The 17835-nt window shown below is 44.4% G+C and overlaps 1 protein-coding gene and 1 non-coding gene across 4 annotated transcripts in view; both read right to left on the minus strand.

Annotated features, from left to right (window-relative positions):
* The window catches only part of MORF4L1 (mortality factor 4 like 1), a 28863-nt gene extending 17766 nt beyond the window's left edge, over nt 1–11097 (minus strand). Inside the window, exons 1-3 of one of the 3 annotated variants that reach the window (XM_032263886.1) lie at nt 10821–11097; nt 4943–4989; nt 2070–2137 (exon numbers count right to left, since the gene is read on the minus strand). In XM_032263886.1, the coding sequence (XP_032119777.1) occupies nt 2070–2137; nt 4943–4989; nt 10821–10860 (155 nt within the window). In that variant the 5' untranslated portion in view covers nt 10861–11097. The remainder of the gene's footprint in view (nt 1–2069; nt 2138–4942; nt 4990–10820) is intronic. The other 2 variants (XM_032263888.1, XM_032263887.1) reach the window with 2 other exon arrangements.
* Nucleotides 11098–14359: 3262 nt separating this feature from the next.
* TRNAK-CUU lies at nt 14360–14432 on the minus strand. Its single transcript has one exon. It is a non-coding gene; the product is annotated as a tRNA-Lys (tRNA).
* Between the last annotated feature and the right edge of the window lie 3403 nt (nt 14433–17835).

Raw genomic sequence — 17835 nt, forward strand, 5'->3', positions numbered from 1 at the left:
TAAAATTGGGTAAATACAAGTCCATGAGGCTGAAGTTACCTACCATTATTAGATACTACCTATTATTATTAGAAATACATGTTGTTGTTTCTTTTTAAAGGAGTCCAGTTCTTGCACTGTCGCTCAGGCTAGAGTGCAATGGCACATCATAGCTCACTGTACCCTCAAACTCCTGGGCTCAAATAATCCTCCTGCCTCAGCCTTCCAAGTAGCTGGAACTACAGGAGCGTGCAGCCACATCTCACTCATTATTAGAAATACTTTATCAGGCCAGGTGTAGTGGCTCATGCCTATAATCCTAGCACTTTGGGAGGCCATGGCAGGTAGATCACCTGAGGCCAAGGGTTCAAGACCAGCCTGACCAATATGGTGAAATCACAACTCTACTAAAAATACAAAAATCAGCCGAGCATGGTGGCATGTGCCTGTAATCCCATCTACCTGGGAGGCTGAGGCAGGAAAATCACTTGAACCAAGATCACGCCATTGCACTCCAGCCTGGGCAACAAGAGTGAAAACAGTCTCCAAAAAAAAAAAACAACACTTTAATTATTAGCTGAGGGGAGGAAAACCCACAAGTTGTCAGGATACACTTTTATGCATTTCAGATTTCTACGTTTACACATTTATATCAACGGAAGAGAAGTGAAAGGTCTGATAAATTCTTCTCAGCTGAAAGCATGTGATATGTGAAAACAACTTTCTAACAAAGAAATAAAATTAACTGGTTTGGTCACCTGGATAGACTACTAAATGAAACAAGACCAAAGTCACAGGGCCAGTGAACTTCACAGGGGAGAAAGCCTCCTTCGATAGTAACACAGTACTCATCAAATCAGATGGCATTGCTCCCACGGTAAACCAGGTACCAGAGCTTGAGTCAGGTGACACAAAGCCTTAAGTTACTGAAGAGCAATTCCTAAAGAACCATATTAAATAGCAATGGCAGTGCTATCTTTGAAAGACAAAGCATCATTAATAAAATGTAAAACTTTCCATAGTAAAAATTACAAATCTTTTAATTACTATCACCAAATAGAGACTTGGGTAAATTTTTAGGGTTATTTTGTGAAGCCCAAGGAGAAAAGTCCCATCACTGAGTTCCACTGAATGGACATTCTAGAATGTGTTCAATCTATACCCACTGTCCATTCCTAGAAATAGATCAATAACATCAGTGCTTTACCATAAAAAGACACGGTGGCTCATGCCTGTATTCCCAACACTTTGGGAGGGCAAGGCACGCAGACCACCTGAGGTCAGAAGTTCAAGACCAGCCTGGCCGACAAGGTGAAACCCAGTCTCTACTAAAAATACAAAAAATTAGCAGGGCATGGTGGCAGGAGCCTGTAATCCCAGCTACTCGGGAGGCTGAGGCAGGATAATCGCTTGAACCCAGGAGGCGGAGGTTGCAGTGAGCCAAGATCGTGCCATTGCACTCCAGCCTTGGTAACAAGAACGAAACTCTGTCTTAAAAAAAAAAAAAAAAAAAGGCTTGAGGTAAGACTCTATAATTGAATTTGTTTCTGTGTTAAATCATACAGTAAAAAGTGAGTCACATGAAGTCATTTTCCATCAACACTAAATCATGTTTCCAAAGATCAAAAAATGGGTTGGTAAATTCTGTCATTATTTCCCAATCAAGAAACCTTTATCCTTTTCTCTTTTCTAGACAAAAAACCCAGCAAGTTTTGAGCATAGCTGCTTGAAATAACACATGTAATCAACATGTTTGTGATAAGGCCAAAAAGTTCAGGCTATCCTAAAACTGTACCAAAACCAGGAAAAAAAAAACAGAAAAACTTGTGATTGCCACTTTCAACCAGAATAACTGGTTGGCTATATGACTATTAACTATTACGCTAGAACATGATACTCCCAAGAACCAAGTACATTTAAATTAAAATGGCTGAGTACCCTAATTTCTAATGCTTCACTCTTACTTCAATATGTACCGTATTACATTAAAACCACAGAATTGAAAATTGATAAGCATATGCTTGTTATGCTAGTCAGTGATACAAACTATCTTGTTAATTATAAGTAAAATTTTAAGATCTAATACTCACTTTTTATTCCAACCACTGTAATGTATGAAGTATTTCACTTGTTTGTCCTTTATGGCAACCTTTACACACTGAAATTAAAAAAAATAATTCACTTACTTTTTTTTTTTTTTTTTTTTAAAAGAGACACACTACCTTTTCAAATCATCCTTCAAAGACACTCTACACAAGCTTTATGGTGGCCTAAACAAAATGACTAAGAACACTAGTTAAGCTTATACAATACTTGTTACAAAAACCACAGATTAGTCACAAAAGGTCCAACAAAGCTGAGAACCACAAGCATAAAAGGTTACACTAAATCTTAAATCAACAGACTACAAAAGCTATCCAAGGATAGCTAATGTAAGCTATGTTTGTTTTTCTTCAGTCTAATCAGCCAGCAGCTGTATTTATTTCAAAAGCAAATTCTTCTAAAGCAGTGCCTTTAAACTATATTATAAAATAACTCATTAGCTTATGAAAGGCAGTAAAGGGACCTGTTTCAGAAAAATCACCTTAAATAACTTATAAAGCAGTGAATATAAAACATTTCACATTTTTTTTTAAAGCAGCCAAACATCAGGTTGAACGAAGAAAAAAGAAAAAAAAAGCAGCCAAACAAAAGGAATTATTAGAAGAAAAAGTCATTAACTAGGACAAGTGATGAGTATCTAGTTTGGGATTTAAGTCTTTACAAGACACAAACCAAAATTCCCACAACAGTTTAAATTTGTTTCAATAGCTTCAATTCAAACATTGTTCACCAGAGTGTCAGGTGCCAGGAGAAAAATCAGCCAGTTTAATAAAGCTCACCAAAAGTTGACAGAAGAAAAACAACATTCAGGGACATAAATTTTTCAGGGGGATATATATATATATGTATTTTTTTTTTTTTTTTCTGGCAGAGACAGTCTTGCTATGTTTCCCAAACTGGTCTCCAACTCTCGGCCTCAAGCAATCCTCCTGCCTCAGCTCTCCAAATCCCTGGGAGTACAGGCTTGTACATCACGGCACCTGGCCATGAGCCATAATTTAACACTTCTAAAATGTATAAACGTATCATTAAGATATATGTACATACACATAGACTGGCTGGGCGCGGTGGCTTACACCTGTAATCCCAGCACTTTGGGAGGCCAAGGCAGGTGGATCAGGAGGTTGAGAGTTCAAGACCAGTCTGACCAATATGGTGAAACCCTGTCTCTACTAAAAATCCCTAAATTAGCTGGGTGTGGTGGCACGAGCCTGTAATCCCAGCTACTCGGGAAACTGAGGCAGGAGAATCACTTGAACCCAGGACGCAGAGGTTGCAGCTGCAGTGAGCTGAGATCCTGCCACTGCACTCCAGCTTCCAAGACAGAGCAAGATTCTGTCTCAAAAAAAAAAAAAAGATGTGTATATATGCATATACTCAGAAATTCCTGATCATCTCCATATATTCAAATTCAGCCATTCTAGGAATTATTATTATTTTTTAAAGAGACAGTCTCGCTTTGTTGCCCAGGCTGGCCCTGAACTCCTGGAAGTAATCCTCTAGCCTCACCCTTTGAGCAGGCGAAACTACAGGCATGAGCCACCGCACCTGGCTCTTTAGAACTTTAAAAATATACTTCACTGTATTTAGAACATGGAAAAAAAAAGTAGTGAAAATGGTTAATATTCAGTCAGAACTGTCTGATACTTTACAATTAAGACTATTTTCAGACACATATAGAACCATTCAGTAAGAATTTATGCAGAAATTGCCTTTAAACATTGTGCTGTTTTGCATTTTATGGATTGATTTTTTAGAGCTACACCTGTTCAAAGTATAATCAAATCTTAACTATTTATACTGAAAAACCAGGAAAAAAGTACTGAAACATTTGACTTTGGAATGCATTCTCCTGCTTACCTTCAGCTAAAGGTAAAATCAGTTTTTATAACTTGAGCACATGCTGATACAAAGGGAGCCTCCCAGGATTCAAACTTTCCCAGACAAACCAACAATCGAAAATTAAATGTACAGCCAGGCACACATTTGATCAAAAGTTAAATATACGGCACGGTGGCTCACGCCCGTAATCCCAGCACTTTGGGAGGCCGAGGTGGGAGGATCACGAGGTCAAGAGATCGAGACCATCCTGGTCAACATGGTGAAGCCCCGTCTCTACTAAAAATACAAAAAATTAGCTGGGCATGGTGGTGCGTGCCTGTAATCCCAGCTACTCAGGAGGTTGAGGCAGGAGAATTGCCTGAACCCAGGAGGCGGAGGTTGCAGTGAGCCGAGATCGTGCCATTGCACTCCAGCCTGGGTAACGTGAGTGAAACTCCGTCTCAAAAAAAAAAAAAAAAAAAAATTAGCTGGGCGTCGTGGCTGAGGCAGAATCGCTTGAACCCAGGAGGCAGAAGTTTCAGTGAGCGGAAACTACACTACTGCACTCCAGCCTGCTGACAGAGCGAGACTCTGTCTGCAAAAAAAAGTTAAATGTACTTACTTTTAATATTAGCTTTTACTTTTAACCTAATATAATTAGCTCAATGAATAATCAACATATATTTACATTTAAAAGTAATTTTGGCCATGTTTCTCACCAAGTCATTAACCACAAAATGCTTTTTGTTCCCACAACCCACCTTCCCATTCTATCATTCCCCTCAAACGCTACTTCCAGATCAGTAAGAAATATGGGAGAGAAACAAAGAAAAGAAAAGAAAGAAAAATGGAAGAGAGTAGCAATCTTTTAATTTGAACCACTAAGCAATACAATAAAAATCCCAGAAAGATGAAGAAATACATGAACTATGAACCTAAAAAAGGCAACGCTCTTACTGAGGCAACAAGACACAGAACCTATATATTAGATCTAGCCAGTAGTTTTGGCCAACTTCTGCAAAGAAAACAGGTTTCATACCTTTGCTTCATACAGAAGAGGCCCATGAAAGCACAGCACTCGCTCACCTGTAAAGGAGGAAAAAGTACCGCATTAATTATAATTCCCTCTCATAAATAAAAAGATTCCCATCTTAGAGAGTTGTCACACTTTTATTAAGATATTCCCAGCCGCCGGGCGCGGTGGCTCAAGCCTGTAATCCCAGCACTGTGGGAGGCCGAGGCGGGTGGATCACGAGGTCAAGAGATCGAGACCATCCTGGTCAACATGGTGAAACCCCATCTCTACTAAAAATACAAAACATTAGCTGGGCATGGTGGCGTGTGCCTGTAATCCCAGCGACTCAGGAGGCTGGGGCAGGAGAATTGCCTGAACCCAGGAGGCGGAGGTTGCGGTGAGCCGAGATCGCGCCATTGCACTCCAGCCTGGGTAACAAGAGTGAAACTCCGTCTCAAAAAAAAAAAAAAAAAAAAAAAAAAAAAAAAAGATATTCCCAGCCAAATTAGGAAAAATGAGTACCACTTTGGCTCAAACTTCAATCATACCCTGCAACAAAAACACGTTGGCATCTGATGGTAAAAACAAATACAATTTATTAGCAGGTCAGCTACTTAAATAATCACATTACCTTTCAACTGTTAAGCACATAAACAGAATCTCCTGCAAAGCTGTCAAGGTTGGTTGGTTGGTTTTAACTGTATATCTGAAAATACAGTTTTTAAAATGCTTTCCTCATCTGTTTTTCTATGTTTAGGACTTTACCTTTCACTTGTACCTCTGCTTCCAACCCTTTTACTGAGTAAAGTATCCTACACATTAAAGTATCAATATGCATCAGAGATGACTGGATTAAGGGGTCTGTCTTACTATGCTCATTCCTCAGATGTGGAATGATGTTCTAGGTGCCAAGGTGCTTCAAAGAACAAAAAAAATAAGACAATAATTCCTAATTTTTGAAACTTAACAGTCTATGTTGAGTCTATTTGCAAGATTAAACAAAATGTGAGGACCTGGAAGTCTTAGAAGCATCACTTGTCTGTTCATCAGACCCATGGACAACTGAAGTATCCATGAGTGTCAGCTCTTTTTTAGCTCTAAAATTAAAAGAGCAGGCCGGGCGCAGTGGCTCATGCCTGTAATCCCAGCACTTTGGGTGGCCAGGACAAGTGGATCACCCGAGATCAAGAGTTGGAGACCAGCCTGACCAACATGGCAAAAACCTTTCCCTACTAAAAATACAAAAATTAGAGTCTGGCGCAGTGGCTCATGCCTGTCATCCCAGCACTTTGAGAGGCCGAGGTGAGTGAATCACCTGAGGTCAGGAGTTCAAAACTAGTCTGGCCAACAAGGCAAAACCCCATCTCTACTAAAAATACAAAAATTAGCCAGGCATGGTGGTATGTGCCTGTAATCCCAGTTACTTGAGAGGCTGAGATAGGAGAATCGTTTGAACCCAGGAGCTGGAGGTTGCAGTGAGCCACGATCACACCACTGCCCTCCAGCCTGCGTGACAGAGTAAGACTCCGCCTCAAAAAAGGTAAAATTTAATGTTTAAAATAAAATTTAAAATATTTTTTAAAACTATGTATTTTCAAGCCTCACCAGAAACCTGTATCATGAGAATCTCCAAAAGCACAAACCATTTACTTTATATACATATGTATATATTTGACACAGAGTCTCACACTGTCATCCAGGCTGCAGTATAGTAGAGTGTGCCACCATGCTCGGCTGTTTGTATTTTTAAGAGAGACAGGGTCTCACCATATTGGCCAGGCCGGTCTCAAACTCCTGACCTCATGATTCACCCGCCTCCGCCTCCCAAAGTGGTGAGATTACAGGTGTGAGCCACTGCACCCGGCCTCTATTTTTAAATCAGTTCTATAATTCTTCTAAGTAATTCACTCTATAAAGAATCACCGGTAGGGGCTGCTGGACCTAGGCACAGCATTTCTGAATTAAACTGGAGACTGGAAAACAAGGAGATCAAAGACTTCTCCAACAGTCCAGGAACAAGAATCCAAATGGGTATACTGCTAATAAACAACAGCGCCAAAGATCGGAAGAGATCTGTGATTCCTAATTTCACTGTCCAGGTACATTTTAAAGCCACTCTGAAATGGCCTACCATTTGTCGCCTTGGCTGCCGCTGCCAGAAAAAAACTGCAATGGAGCCAAAGCCCTTTGACCTCCACTCTAGCTAGTGGCCCTAGTATTCTGTTGAAAGAATTTACAGCTAGCTGAGGATTAAGACCCAGGACAGCAAATGCTTCCTTCAAAACAAAAAACAAAACAAAAGAGAATTTCCAATGGAAGACCAAGTCCAGTGCAAAGCAATCACTACGCCCTAAGAATTGCTTATAGAACATATACTGCACGTCATTATTATTTAATGAAAAAACTGGGCCGGGCGCGGTGGCTCACGCCTGTAATCCCAGCACTTTGGGAGGCCGAGGCGGGTGGATCACGAGGTCAAGAGATCGAGACCATCCTGGTCAACATGGTGAAACCCCGTCTCTACTAAAAAATACAAAACATTAGCTGGGCATGGTGGCGCGTGCCTGTAATCCCAGCTACTCAGGAGGCTGAGGCAGGAGAATTGCCTGAACCTAGGAGGCCGAGGTTGCGGTGAGCTGAGATCGCGCCATTGCACTCCAGCCTGGGTAACAAGAGCGAAAACTCCGTCTCAAAAAAACAAAAAAAAAAAAAAGAAAGAAAGGAAAAAACTGGCTGGGCGCAGTGGGTCACGCCTGTAATCCCAACACTCTGGAAGGCCTAGGCAGGCAGATCCTGAGGTCAAGAGATCAAGACCATCCTGGCCAACATGATGAAACTCCATCTCTACTGAAAATACAAAAATAGCTAGGTGTGGTGGCACGCGCCTGCGCCTGTAATCCCAGCTACCTGGGAGGCTGAGGCAGAAGAATAGCTTGAATCTGGGAGGTGGAAGTTGCAGTGAGCCAAGATCTTGCCACTGCACTCCAGCCTGGTAACAGAGTGAGACTCCATCTCAAAAAAAAAAAAGAAAAAACAATTTAACAATTTTTACAAGTTTACAAGAATTAAAAACACTATTTTTGGTCGCTTTTTTCTACCATTACATAAACTCCGCAGTGTTTCAAGACGGTTCTGTTAGCATTCATCAAATATTCCTTCTCCCTTGCAAGATATTCTCCGGTCTTATAAAATAATTAAAATCATTTTAAAAGGTGGTTATATAATTCTGTTTTAAACACAAGTGGAAAACATACCTGGAAAGTAATGTTAAGTTCAGACAGACTCTCTTACATAGCTTTCAAAACTTTACCTGGGGGATACCCTGGTTCCTATTCTTTTCCAATTACACCACTAAACAGCACAAGTAATTTTCCTCTTCTAGCAACCTTCAAGAATTAAAGCACTTCCTCCAGAACAGCCATCGTTAGACTGTTCCTACAGCACCGATCAATTTTGTGCCTTGACAGTTTGATATAGCCTATGAGCCAAACAGTTTCATAAATACATAAAACACACAGTAGTACAAAGGGAACCAACTGTGCTGAAACATAACATTTTAAATGTCATGTTCTACGATATTATAGGAGCTCCTTATTTGATGTTAATTATTAAACAAGGCTTAGTGGCTAATCCAGTAACTACCCTAATTTAGAAGAAACCGGAATGACTAAGTGATAACTGAATGCAACTTCCACAACTGTAATGCTTAAATATGAAAATATACTGCAAATACTAATGCTGGTTTATTTGCTTTTTTTCGGGGTTGGGGAGGATTCACACTGTAAATTCAAATGCTAAACTTCAGCTAGATAGAAGAAAAAAAAAAAAACCTTCCTCATTCAAACTCACGTACCCTCTGAATTATATCCACTGACTCTAGATTAAGAATATCTGCTCTGAGGCCAGGCGCGGTGGCTCACGCCTATAATCCCAGCACTTTGGGAGGCCGAGGCGGGCGGATCACCTGAGGTCCGGAGTTTGAGGACCAGCCTGACCAACATGAAGAAATCTCGTCTCTACTAAAAAAAAAAACTAGCCAGGCATGGTGGCGCACATCTGTAATCCCAGCTACTCGGGAAGCTGAGGCAAGGGAATCGCTTGAACCTGGGAGATGAAGGTTGCTGAGATCGCGCCATTGCACTGCAGCCTGGGCAACAAGAGAGAAACTCCGTCTTTAAAAAAAAAAAAAAAAAAAAGAGTATCTGCTCTAAAATGCCTAGTAAAATAATCCACAGGAGGTAGAGTCCCAGCTTCTCAAGGTGGGAGAAGGGTATTAAAATTCAGTCCCCGCCTAGCGCAGTGGCTCACGCCTGTAATCCCACCACTTTAGGAAACCGAGGAGGAGGATGGATCGCTTAAGCACAGGAGTTCCGAGACTGAAAACCCGTCTCTACCAAAAATACAAAATAAAAGAAAAACAAAACAAAACACAAAAACTAAAAAACCAAACAAAAAACTTAGCCGGGCGTGGTAGCCCGAGATGGTAATCCCAGCTACTTGGGAGGATGACGTGGGAGGGGCGCCAGACGTTGCAGTGAGCCGAGACAGCGCCACTGGCAGTCCTGCCTGGGTGACGGAGTGAGACTCCATCTCAAAAATTTAAACAAAAGTCACTCATTAACAAAAATACTCCTAAAGCCCCCTTAAATAGCCCATAAACTTAAAATACGCAGTACTTCGGTTTTGGGTTTACCGCTCCTTGAATTCTAATGCAAGTCTAAATCCCTTGAACAAAAATCAAAAGCATGTAGACATCGTATTTAAGGTAACTGGCACAAATTTCCATAGCAATGAAAAGGAATTTTCAAGTGTTCCTCCTTTCCGAAAGAATTTTACTTCTTTTTTAGCTGTTGGACCTCCACCTTATTATACGTTAATTGAAGGGTTGCGAAAATTTAAAGAGCTGCCTTCCACTGGAAGTCAATCTAACCCCAGCCAAAACGTCAACGAAAGCCAATTAATAAAAATAAACTCAACTTCCAGATCACTGTTAAACATTGCAACTAATCAAACGAATCAATTACTGCATTTAAAAAATGCCGAGGCCATGAGACTTACAAATGTAAACGCCGTAACACAGCATTCCGATAATTTTTATTTACTTTTTACAAGCAATTGCACAGCGAGGGCGCACTCACATTACGGTAGGATCCTGGCAGTGCGCCGAAGCACAGCAAAGTGATGCCTCCAGGCAACACAAAGCGGAGAAAAACGCTCATCCACTGAACCTTTTTTTTTGGTCCCCACCCACCACTCTGAAGCGGAGGGCCCCGGCAACGTTGCGGTCGTCACAGAAGAGGGCGCTGCGCCTGCACACAGAGCCGAGACGCCGGCGGCCATCATGGCGCCGCCATTTTGCAATGGCCATTTCACAACGCAGTTCTCCCGCCCCGTGGCGCCAAACCCACCCCCCTTTCCGCAGCTCCGAGTCTCGGCCAAACGCGACCACCCCGGGGCTCCAGGCAGCACCGAACCGCCAGTCGTGGCCGCCTAAGCAGCCGGAGCCCCGCAGGACCGCCCGAAACGGCCGCTGCCCCTCCCCCCCGCCGCCACATCACTTCCCCTCACCGCCGCCATGGCGCTCCGTCGCCTCCCTACAATAGGCTGCTCTCTCCGCGCCCTCTTCCTCAGAAAAATAACAAACACTCGACGAAGGTGTGCCGCGCGCCAAACGCTGGCTCTCCCGCTCTAACGCCTGCGTAGCGCTCTCGCTTCACAAAGCGCTTTCTCACAATGACGCATCGGAATTACCATCCGCAATGCGCTTTCCCTGCACAAAGCACCGTCCGCCGCCTTCTCAGGGCGCACCCCGCGCCGCCCCCGGACCCCAAACCTCAACCACTCCAGCCCGCCTTTATCTCCTGCGCCGTTAGGTGCCCTTTTCCCAAAGACTCCCACTCACCCTCCTGGAATTTAGGCTTCGGGTCCTGCTTCGGCGCCATTTATAAGTGATTCGCCGCCTCCTCCTTCTCCCACCACCCCCGACTACCGCCCCCTACTCTCTACCCCACCCAACTTCGCGTCAGACGCCCCGTCAGGCACCGCCAGCTCTACATCCTGGACCGGATTTGCCAGCGCCGGCTGACTTCACAGCACCGCGACTCGCGCAGCCGCTGCCCCAGCCAATTGCAGCCCGCTGCGTACGCGCCCCTGCGCCTGCTGCGCCCCGGGGCACGCCGGGACTGGTAGTTCCGAGTTGGTGGAGGAACAGCTGGGTGGGGGAGGAGCTCGGGTGGGAGAGGGGCCGGCCACCCCACCCCCCACCCACCCCGGCCACCCTCACCCCCACCCCAGCCCGTTTCCCTCCCCCACCCTCCACTCCCCATCCCCCCCGCCTGCTGTGGGTCGGTAAAGTGGAGATTTGATTTCGATGGAGGTTAAGGTAGAGCTGGCGATGGGGGAGACTGGGGGCGGTGAGCCACTAGTGATAAAAGAATGGCAAAGGCCCAGCTGCGGAGTCCCTCGGGCACATAAGCCCCCATTGATGTTGAAGTAGCCGGAGAGAATAGGGCTGGCTCTGAAACCTCCATTCAAAAGCATTCCGCTAGTTTTTACATAGAAAAGCTTTAGGGTCAGCACTCCGGCCACAAGGGGGTGGGAAGCGGAGTCTGCTTCTGGAAGCTTCATTGTTTAGCGAGCCCACTGCCGAGTCTGTGTGGTGGGATTGACAGCCATTTGTTGCCTCCCGGGTCTGCCTCCTCTTCGCCAGCCCCGGCCCTGCGGAAATGAGAAAGATGACGTGGGAAACACTAGGCAGGCTTTGACCGAGGTGATGGAGCTCTGCTTTCCGAAAAGACTGGTGTCAATACGCCAACGTCTGCATTCCATTCCTGCCCCGTTTGTGCTTTGTTGTCATATAATTTTTGAGCCATAATTGAATGTACACACTCTAAACACACGGATTTCTTCAACATTATACATTTTTCTTTTCTTTTTTTTATAGAGACAGGGTTTCATCATGTTGGTCAGGATGGTCTCGATCTCTTGACCTCGTGATCCTCCTGCCTCGGCCTCCCAAAGTGCTGGGATTACAGGCGTGAGCCACCGTGCCCGGCATCTCGATGGCTTTCTAAGCTCTCCCCTGTCGGAGATCCACACCCCACCAATTCCGGGGGCCCTCTTCATTTATCTGACTTCTGTTTCTCCTTCAGTCCTTTTTTTTTTTTTTTTTTTTTTTTGAGGCGGAGTTTCGCTCTTGTTACCCAGGCTGGAGTGCAATGGCGCGATCTCGGCTCACCGCAACCTCCGCCTCCCGGGTTCAGGCAATTCTCCTGCCTCAGCCTCCTGAGTCGTTGGGATTACAGGCACGCGCCACCATGCCCAGCTAATTTTTTGTATTTTTAGTAGAGACGGGGTTTCACCATGTTGACCAGGATGGTCTCGATCTCTTGACCTCGTGATCCACCCGCCTCGGCCTCCCAAAGTGCTGGGATTACAGGCTTGAGCCACCGCGCCCGGCACCTTCAGTCCTTTTAACACAACCACTTCCTTGACAATAGAAACCCACAAAAACCTTCCTTATTCCAGTTGAATATACACCATCTTGTCACACCTACTCCTTGCAAGCTTGTCCAACCTGTCTTATTTTGTTTTTATTTGGTTTTAGGCTTCTGTATCCTGTAGTGATGGTTTTTTAGCCTCTAATGAGGAAGCAGCATTACTAGCCCAACCAGAAATAAAACTAAGAACCCATGACTGTATTCCCTCCTTCGGACACTACTGCTAAGTATTGAAAAAATGGACAAGGCCTTCTTTGGAACTCCACCTCACCAAAACTCTCCTGTACACTTAAAAAAAAAAATTTTTTTTAATATAAAATACGCACATACTTTTTATTTTTTTTTAGGCCAAGGCTCACTCTATTGCCCAGGCTGGAGTGCAGTCGTGCAACCTCGGCCACACAGGTTCAAGCGATTCTCCGGCCTCAGGCTCCCAAGTAGCTGGGATTACAGGCACATGCCACCATGCTCAGCTAATTTTTGTGTTTTTAGTAGAGATGGGGTTTCATCAGGATGGCCAGGCCGGTCTCGAACTCTGATCCACCTCCCAAAGTGCTGGGATTACAGGTGTGAGCCACCACACCAAGTCAATACTCCATTTTTTTAAAAAAGAGAAAACAAAAAGTGAGTAGAGAAAAATGCACATGCCAAATGGTGGAAGGGTAAATGGGGGGAGGTAAAAGTGTTCCTTACGTTTCGCCCTGTGTCTTTGTGTTTTATATTTCTTTTCTCTCTTTTTTTTTTAAAGATGGGGTTTCACCATGTTGGTCAGGCTGGTCTTGAACTCCCAACCTCAGGTGATCCACCTGCCTTGGCTTCCAAAGTGCTTGGATTACAGGCGTGAGCCACCACGCCCCGCTGAAATGTGTTTTGAGACTCTAAAATGGCTGCAGGAAAAACTATGAGTTTGAATCACTGACTTTAAAAAAAAAAAGATATCAGCCTGGCGCGGTGGCTCACGCCTATAATCCCAGCACTTTGGGAGGCCGAGACGGGTGGATCACGAGGTCAAGAGATCGAGGCCATCCTGGTCAACATGGTGAAACGCCGTCTCTATTGAAAATACAAAAATTAGCTGGGCATGGTGGCCCACGCCTGTGGTCCCAGCTACTCGGGAGGCTGAGGCAGGAGAATTACTTGAACCCAGGAGGCGGAGGTTGCGGTGAGCGGAGATTGCACCATTGCACTCCAGCCTGGGTAACAAGAGCAAAACTCCATCTCAAAAAAAAAAAAAAAAAGTTCTAAGGCTCTGTTCACAATAACTACTGTATTGGTTCATCACTAAAACAATCTTACAGTGGTTTAAAAACATAACACAGCTGTTCTGCAAACTAATCTTCAATATCGCGTAACATTAAGTAAAAAAACAAATATTCCAACCGTTTTGGCAGAGATTACTTCGGCAATATTATGAACTCTACGATTTCGTTAATTTTCATGTCGTCTTATCCCCTAACCTTTGGCATTCAGCTGCCCTTCAAACATACAACCCAGCAACAAATGCTTTTCTACAGCAGGTAGCCTTTAACTGTGTAATTTACAAGATGAAATTTTCTGGTTTCAATGCTGCCTTTTTTTTTGAAACGGAGTCTTGAGATTCTCCAGCCTTAGGCTCCGGAGCAGCTGGGACTACAGGCGCCTGCCACCACGCCCAGCTAATTTTTGTATTTTTAGTAGAGGCGGGGAGGGGGGGCGGGGGGGGTCACCATATTGGCCAGGCTGGTCTCGAACTCCTGAACCTCATGATCCACCGGCATCGGCCTCCCAGAGTGCTCGGATTACAGGCCTGAGCCACCACCCCGGGCTCCATTGTTCCTTTTTTTAGTTCGGTTTTAGTATTTTTTTATGTATTGAATTATATAAAAATAAGAACATCCGAGCTGAAGTAGGTTATTGCCGTTAATGAGACCTGAAGTTGGTCGAATGAATGCAAAACACAAATCGCCCAACGTGGGGCTCGAACCCACGACCCTGGGATTAAGAGTCCCATGCTCTACCGACTGAGCTAGCCGGGCAGTTAGTGAAAGTGGCTTTTCCTAGGTCTTTTCAAAGGAATAAGATTGTTTTTAATTTTTTCCTCCAAGAGTTATATTTCCAGTTAAACGATCTCTCTATAATTACTTTTTCCTTTTGGTAAAGTTTTTCACGACTTCTAAAACTTGTGTTTCATGTCTGATTCTGTGCGAAGGAACTTCTGTTGTTTCATAAAAATGTGTCACCAGCCCTCTAGTGGTCAGCACCTTTCCGTTTCCTTAAAGGGAGGGAGGGCCGGAAAGGAGAAGCGCTTCCAGCCCGGAGAGTCGGGGTGTGGGGGTGCCTGCAGGCCATCCGAAAGATTCCCGCCCGCACAGCGCCCGCCCCGGCAGCGCGGGGGCGGGAGACGTTCTCAGCTCTTGGCACCCACGTGGCCCGCTGCAAGAGCCAGCTCGGGACAAAGGTCCTGCAGGCCGTCCGGAAACCTTCGGAACGGAAAGGCGAGCTGCGGAGCGGGCTGGCCTCTCCGATCGTGTGACCTACAGATCTCGGGGATTTTTTTTCTTTGCCACCGTAGAGAGTTTGCTCACACTCAAAACTAAAAAGTGAAAACATCCCGTAGACTGATGGAACCTTAACATGGGAAGGGGCCATTATTCCAAGCCTCTCCCTACTAAGACAAAAAAAATAAATAAATATTTATTCCTTTTTCTGGTAGAAACGATTTCACAGTAGGCAAACAGTCCCAGTTCACCAAACAAAAACAAAAACAAAATGTAGGATTAGAAAAGCATACTTTGGCAAATCCTTTTATTTATTTATTTATTTATTATTGGTATTTTTGAGACAGATTCTTGCTGTGTTGCCCAGGCTGGAGTGCAATGGGGTGATCTCGGCTCACTGCAACCTCCACCTCCCAGGTTCAAGTGATCACTCCTCCCTCAGCCTCCTGAGTAGCTGGAATTACAGGCATGCACCACCATGCCTGACTAATTTTTGTATTTTTAGTAGAGATGGAGTTTCGCCATGTTGGCCAGACTGGTCTCGAACTCCTCACCTCAGGTAATCCACCCAACTTGGCCTCCCAAAGTGCTGGGATTACAGGTGTGAGCCACCACGCCCAGCAGTGGCAAATCCTTTTAAACGAGGACTGTGGTTAAACCATTATGTTAATTTTATACGTTAGTAGTTGGTGGAGAACTGGGTATGTACAGGGTTGAAGTAACACCACACAGGTTTCTAGATGCAAGTAGGACAATCTCACTGTATGACGGCAGGGTCAGGTTGTTATTACCTTAATCCAGACATGAATCTGAGTTTTGCTAGTGCGTTATTAATCCTCAACAAGATAGATAGTGTATCTTTAGCAGTGATACAACACAAAATTAATAATTATTTATTACAGTAAAAAAATGTTTCACTCGGGTCCATTGGCCTTTAGGTATTAATTCCAATTTACAGGAAATATACAGGATGGAGGAACAAGATGAATGACACCATAAGGAACCAATAACACAAAGTCAGAGGGGTGGAAATTATCCTGGAGAACTAGCCCTCAACAACTATGTTTGTTTTGTTTTTTTTTTGAGACAGAGTCTCACTCGGTCACCAAGCGCCAGGCTGGAGTGCAGTGGCACGATCTCGGTTCACTGCAACCTCTGCCTCCTGGGTTCAAGGGATTCTCCTGCCTCTGCCTCAGCCCCAGCCTCAGCCTCCCGAGTAGCTGGAATTACAGGTGTGCACCACCATGCCTGGCTAATTTTTGTATTTTTAATGGAGACAGGGTTTCACCGTGTTGGCGAGGCTGGTCTCAAACTCCTGACCTCCAGTGATCCACCCGCCTTGGCCTCCCAAAATACTGGGATTACAGGCATGAGCCACCCTGCCTAGCCGACTTTGCTAGATTAAAAGAGACAAAAGGGCCATAATCAGAGGGAGGCAATAGGTGATCCTAGATTGGATACTATTCTGGAAAACTAGTTATAAAGGGATTTTAGAGTCAACTAGAGAAATTTAAATATAATTTGAATATTGGATGAGATAAAAATTTACTGTAGGCTGGGCATGGTGGCTCATGCCTGTAATCCCAGCACTTTGGGAGGCTAAGGCGGGTGATCATGAGGTCAAGAGATCGAGACCATCCTGGCCAACATGGTGAAACCCCTGTCTCTACTAAAAATACAAAAAAATAGCCGGGCGTGGTGGCACGCGCCTGTGGTCCCAGCTACTCGGGAGGCTGAGGCAGAAGAATCGCTTGAATCCAGGAGGCGGAGGTTGCAGTGAGCCTAGATTGTGCCACTGCACTCCAGCCTGGAGACAGAGCAAGACTCTGTCTCAAAAAAATATATATATATTTACTGTAATGGAAAGTGGAGATGTTTGGCTGAAAAAAGCAAGTTTTAGAATAAATGTAATCATTCATTTTAGTAAAATGAAGACCATAACCTAAGGTATTAATTATTGATATTTGGATAGTGGGTATCAGAATATTTTACTTTTTAATTTTTTGCTTGTCTTTATTTTAAAATTTTCTAAAATGCATGTGTATACTTCCGTAATATTAAAAGAGTTATTTTTTAAAAGTACATGAGAAAGAAAGAAAAAGCAAAGATAAAACTTTAAAATGTGGCCAGCAATTAGACTTATGCAAATGAGACCCAGGCCAGGCGATGTGGGATCACCTCTGATCCCAGCACTTTGGGAGGCCGAGGTAAGAGGATCACTTGAGCCCAGTAGCTCTAAACCAGCTCTAACAACATAGCAAGACCCCCTACATCCAGCATGGTGACACACACCTGTAGTCTTAGCTACCTGAGAGGCTGAGGTGAGAGGATCGCTTCAGTGGGCAACAGAAAGAAACCTAGAAAGAAAGAAAGAAAAAAGAAAGAAAGAGAGAGAAAGAAAAAAAGAGGAAGGAAGGAAAGAAGGAAGGAGGGAAGGAGGGAGGGAAGGATGGAAGGAAGGAAGGAAGGAAAAGAAAGAAGGAAAGAAGGAAGGAAGGAAGGAGGGAGGGAAGGAGGGAGGAAAGGAAGGAAGGAAGGAAAGATTTAGAAGTTCGGGATACTTCTTTTGTATAAGTGTACTACAAGTCTCATCCGAACTTTTCTAGCAGTCATAGTGGAAAAGGTAAGCTGATCAGTTACACAATTCATAGGGTCCTCACAATGAAGCCATTTAAACCAGATCAACTCCTAGGTTACCCAGATCAAAAAGAGAGAAGGGGGCCGGGCACGGTGGCTCAAGCCTGTAATCCCAGCACTTTGGGAGGCCGAGGCGGGTGGATCACGAGGTCAAGAGATCAAGACCATCCTGGTCAACATGGCGAAACCCCGTCTCTACTAAAAATACAAAAAATTAGCTGGGCATGGTGGCGCATGCCAGTAATCCCAGCTACTCAGGAGGCTGAGGCAGGAGAATTGCCTGAACCCAGGAGGCGGAGGTTGC

Source organism: Sapajus apella, unplaced genomic scaffold (genome assembly GCF_009761245.1).
Source record: "Sapajus apella isolate SASKATOON/1434 unplaced genomic scaffold, GSC_monkey_1.0 scaffold139, whole genome shotgun sequence".
Classification (NCBI taxonomy): Eukaryota; Metazoa; Chordata; class Mammalia; order Primates; family Cebidae; genus Sapajus; species Sapajus apella.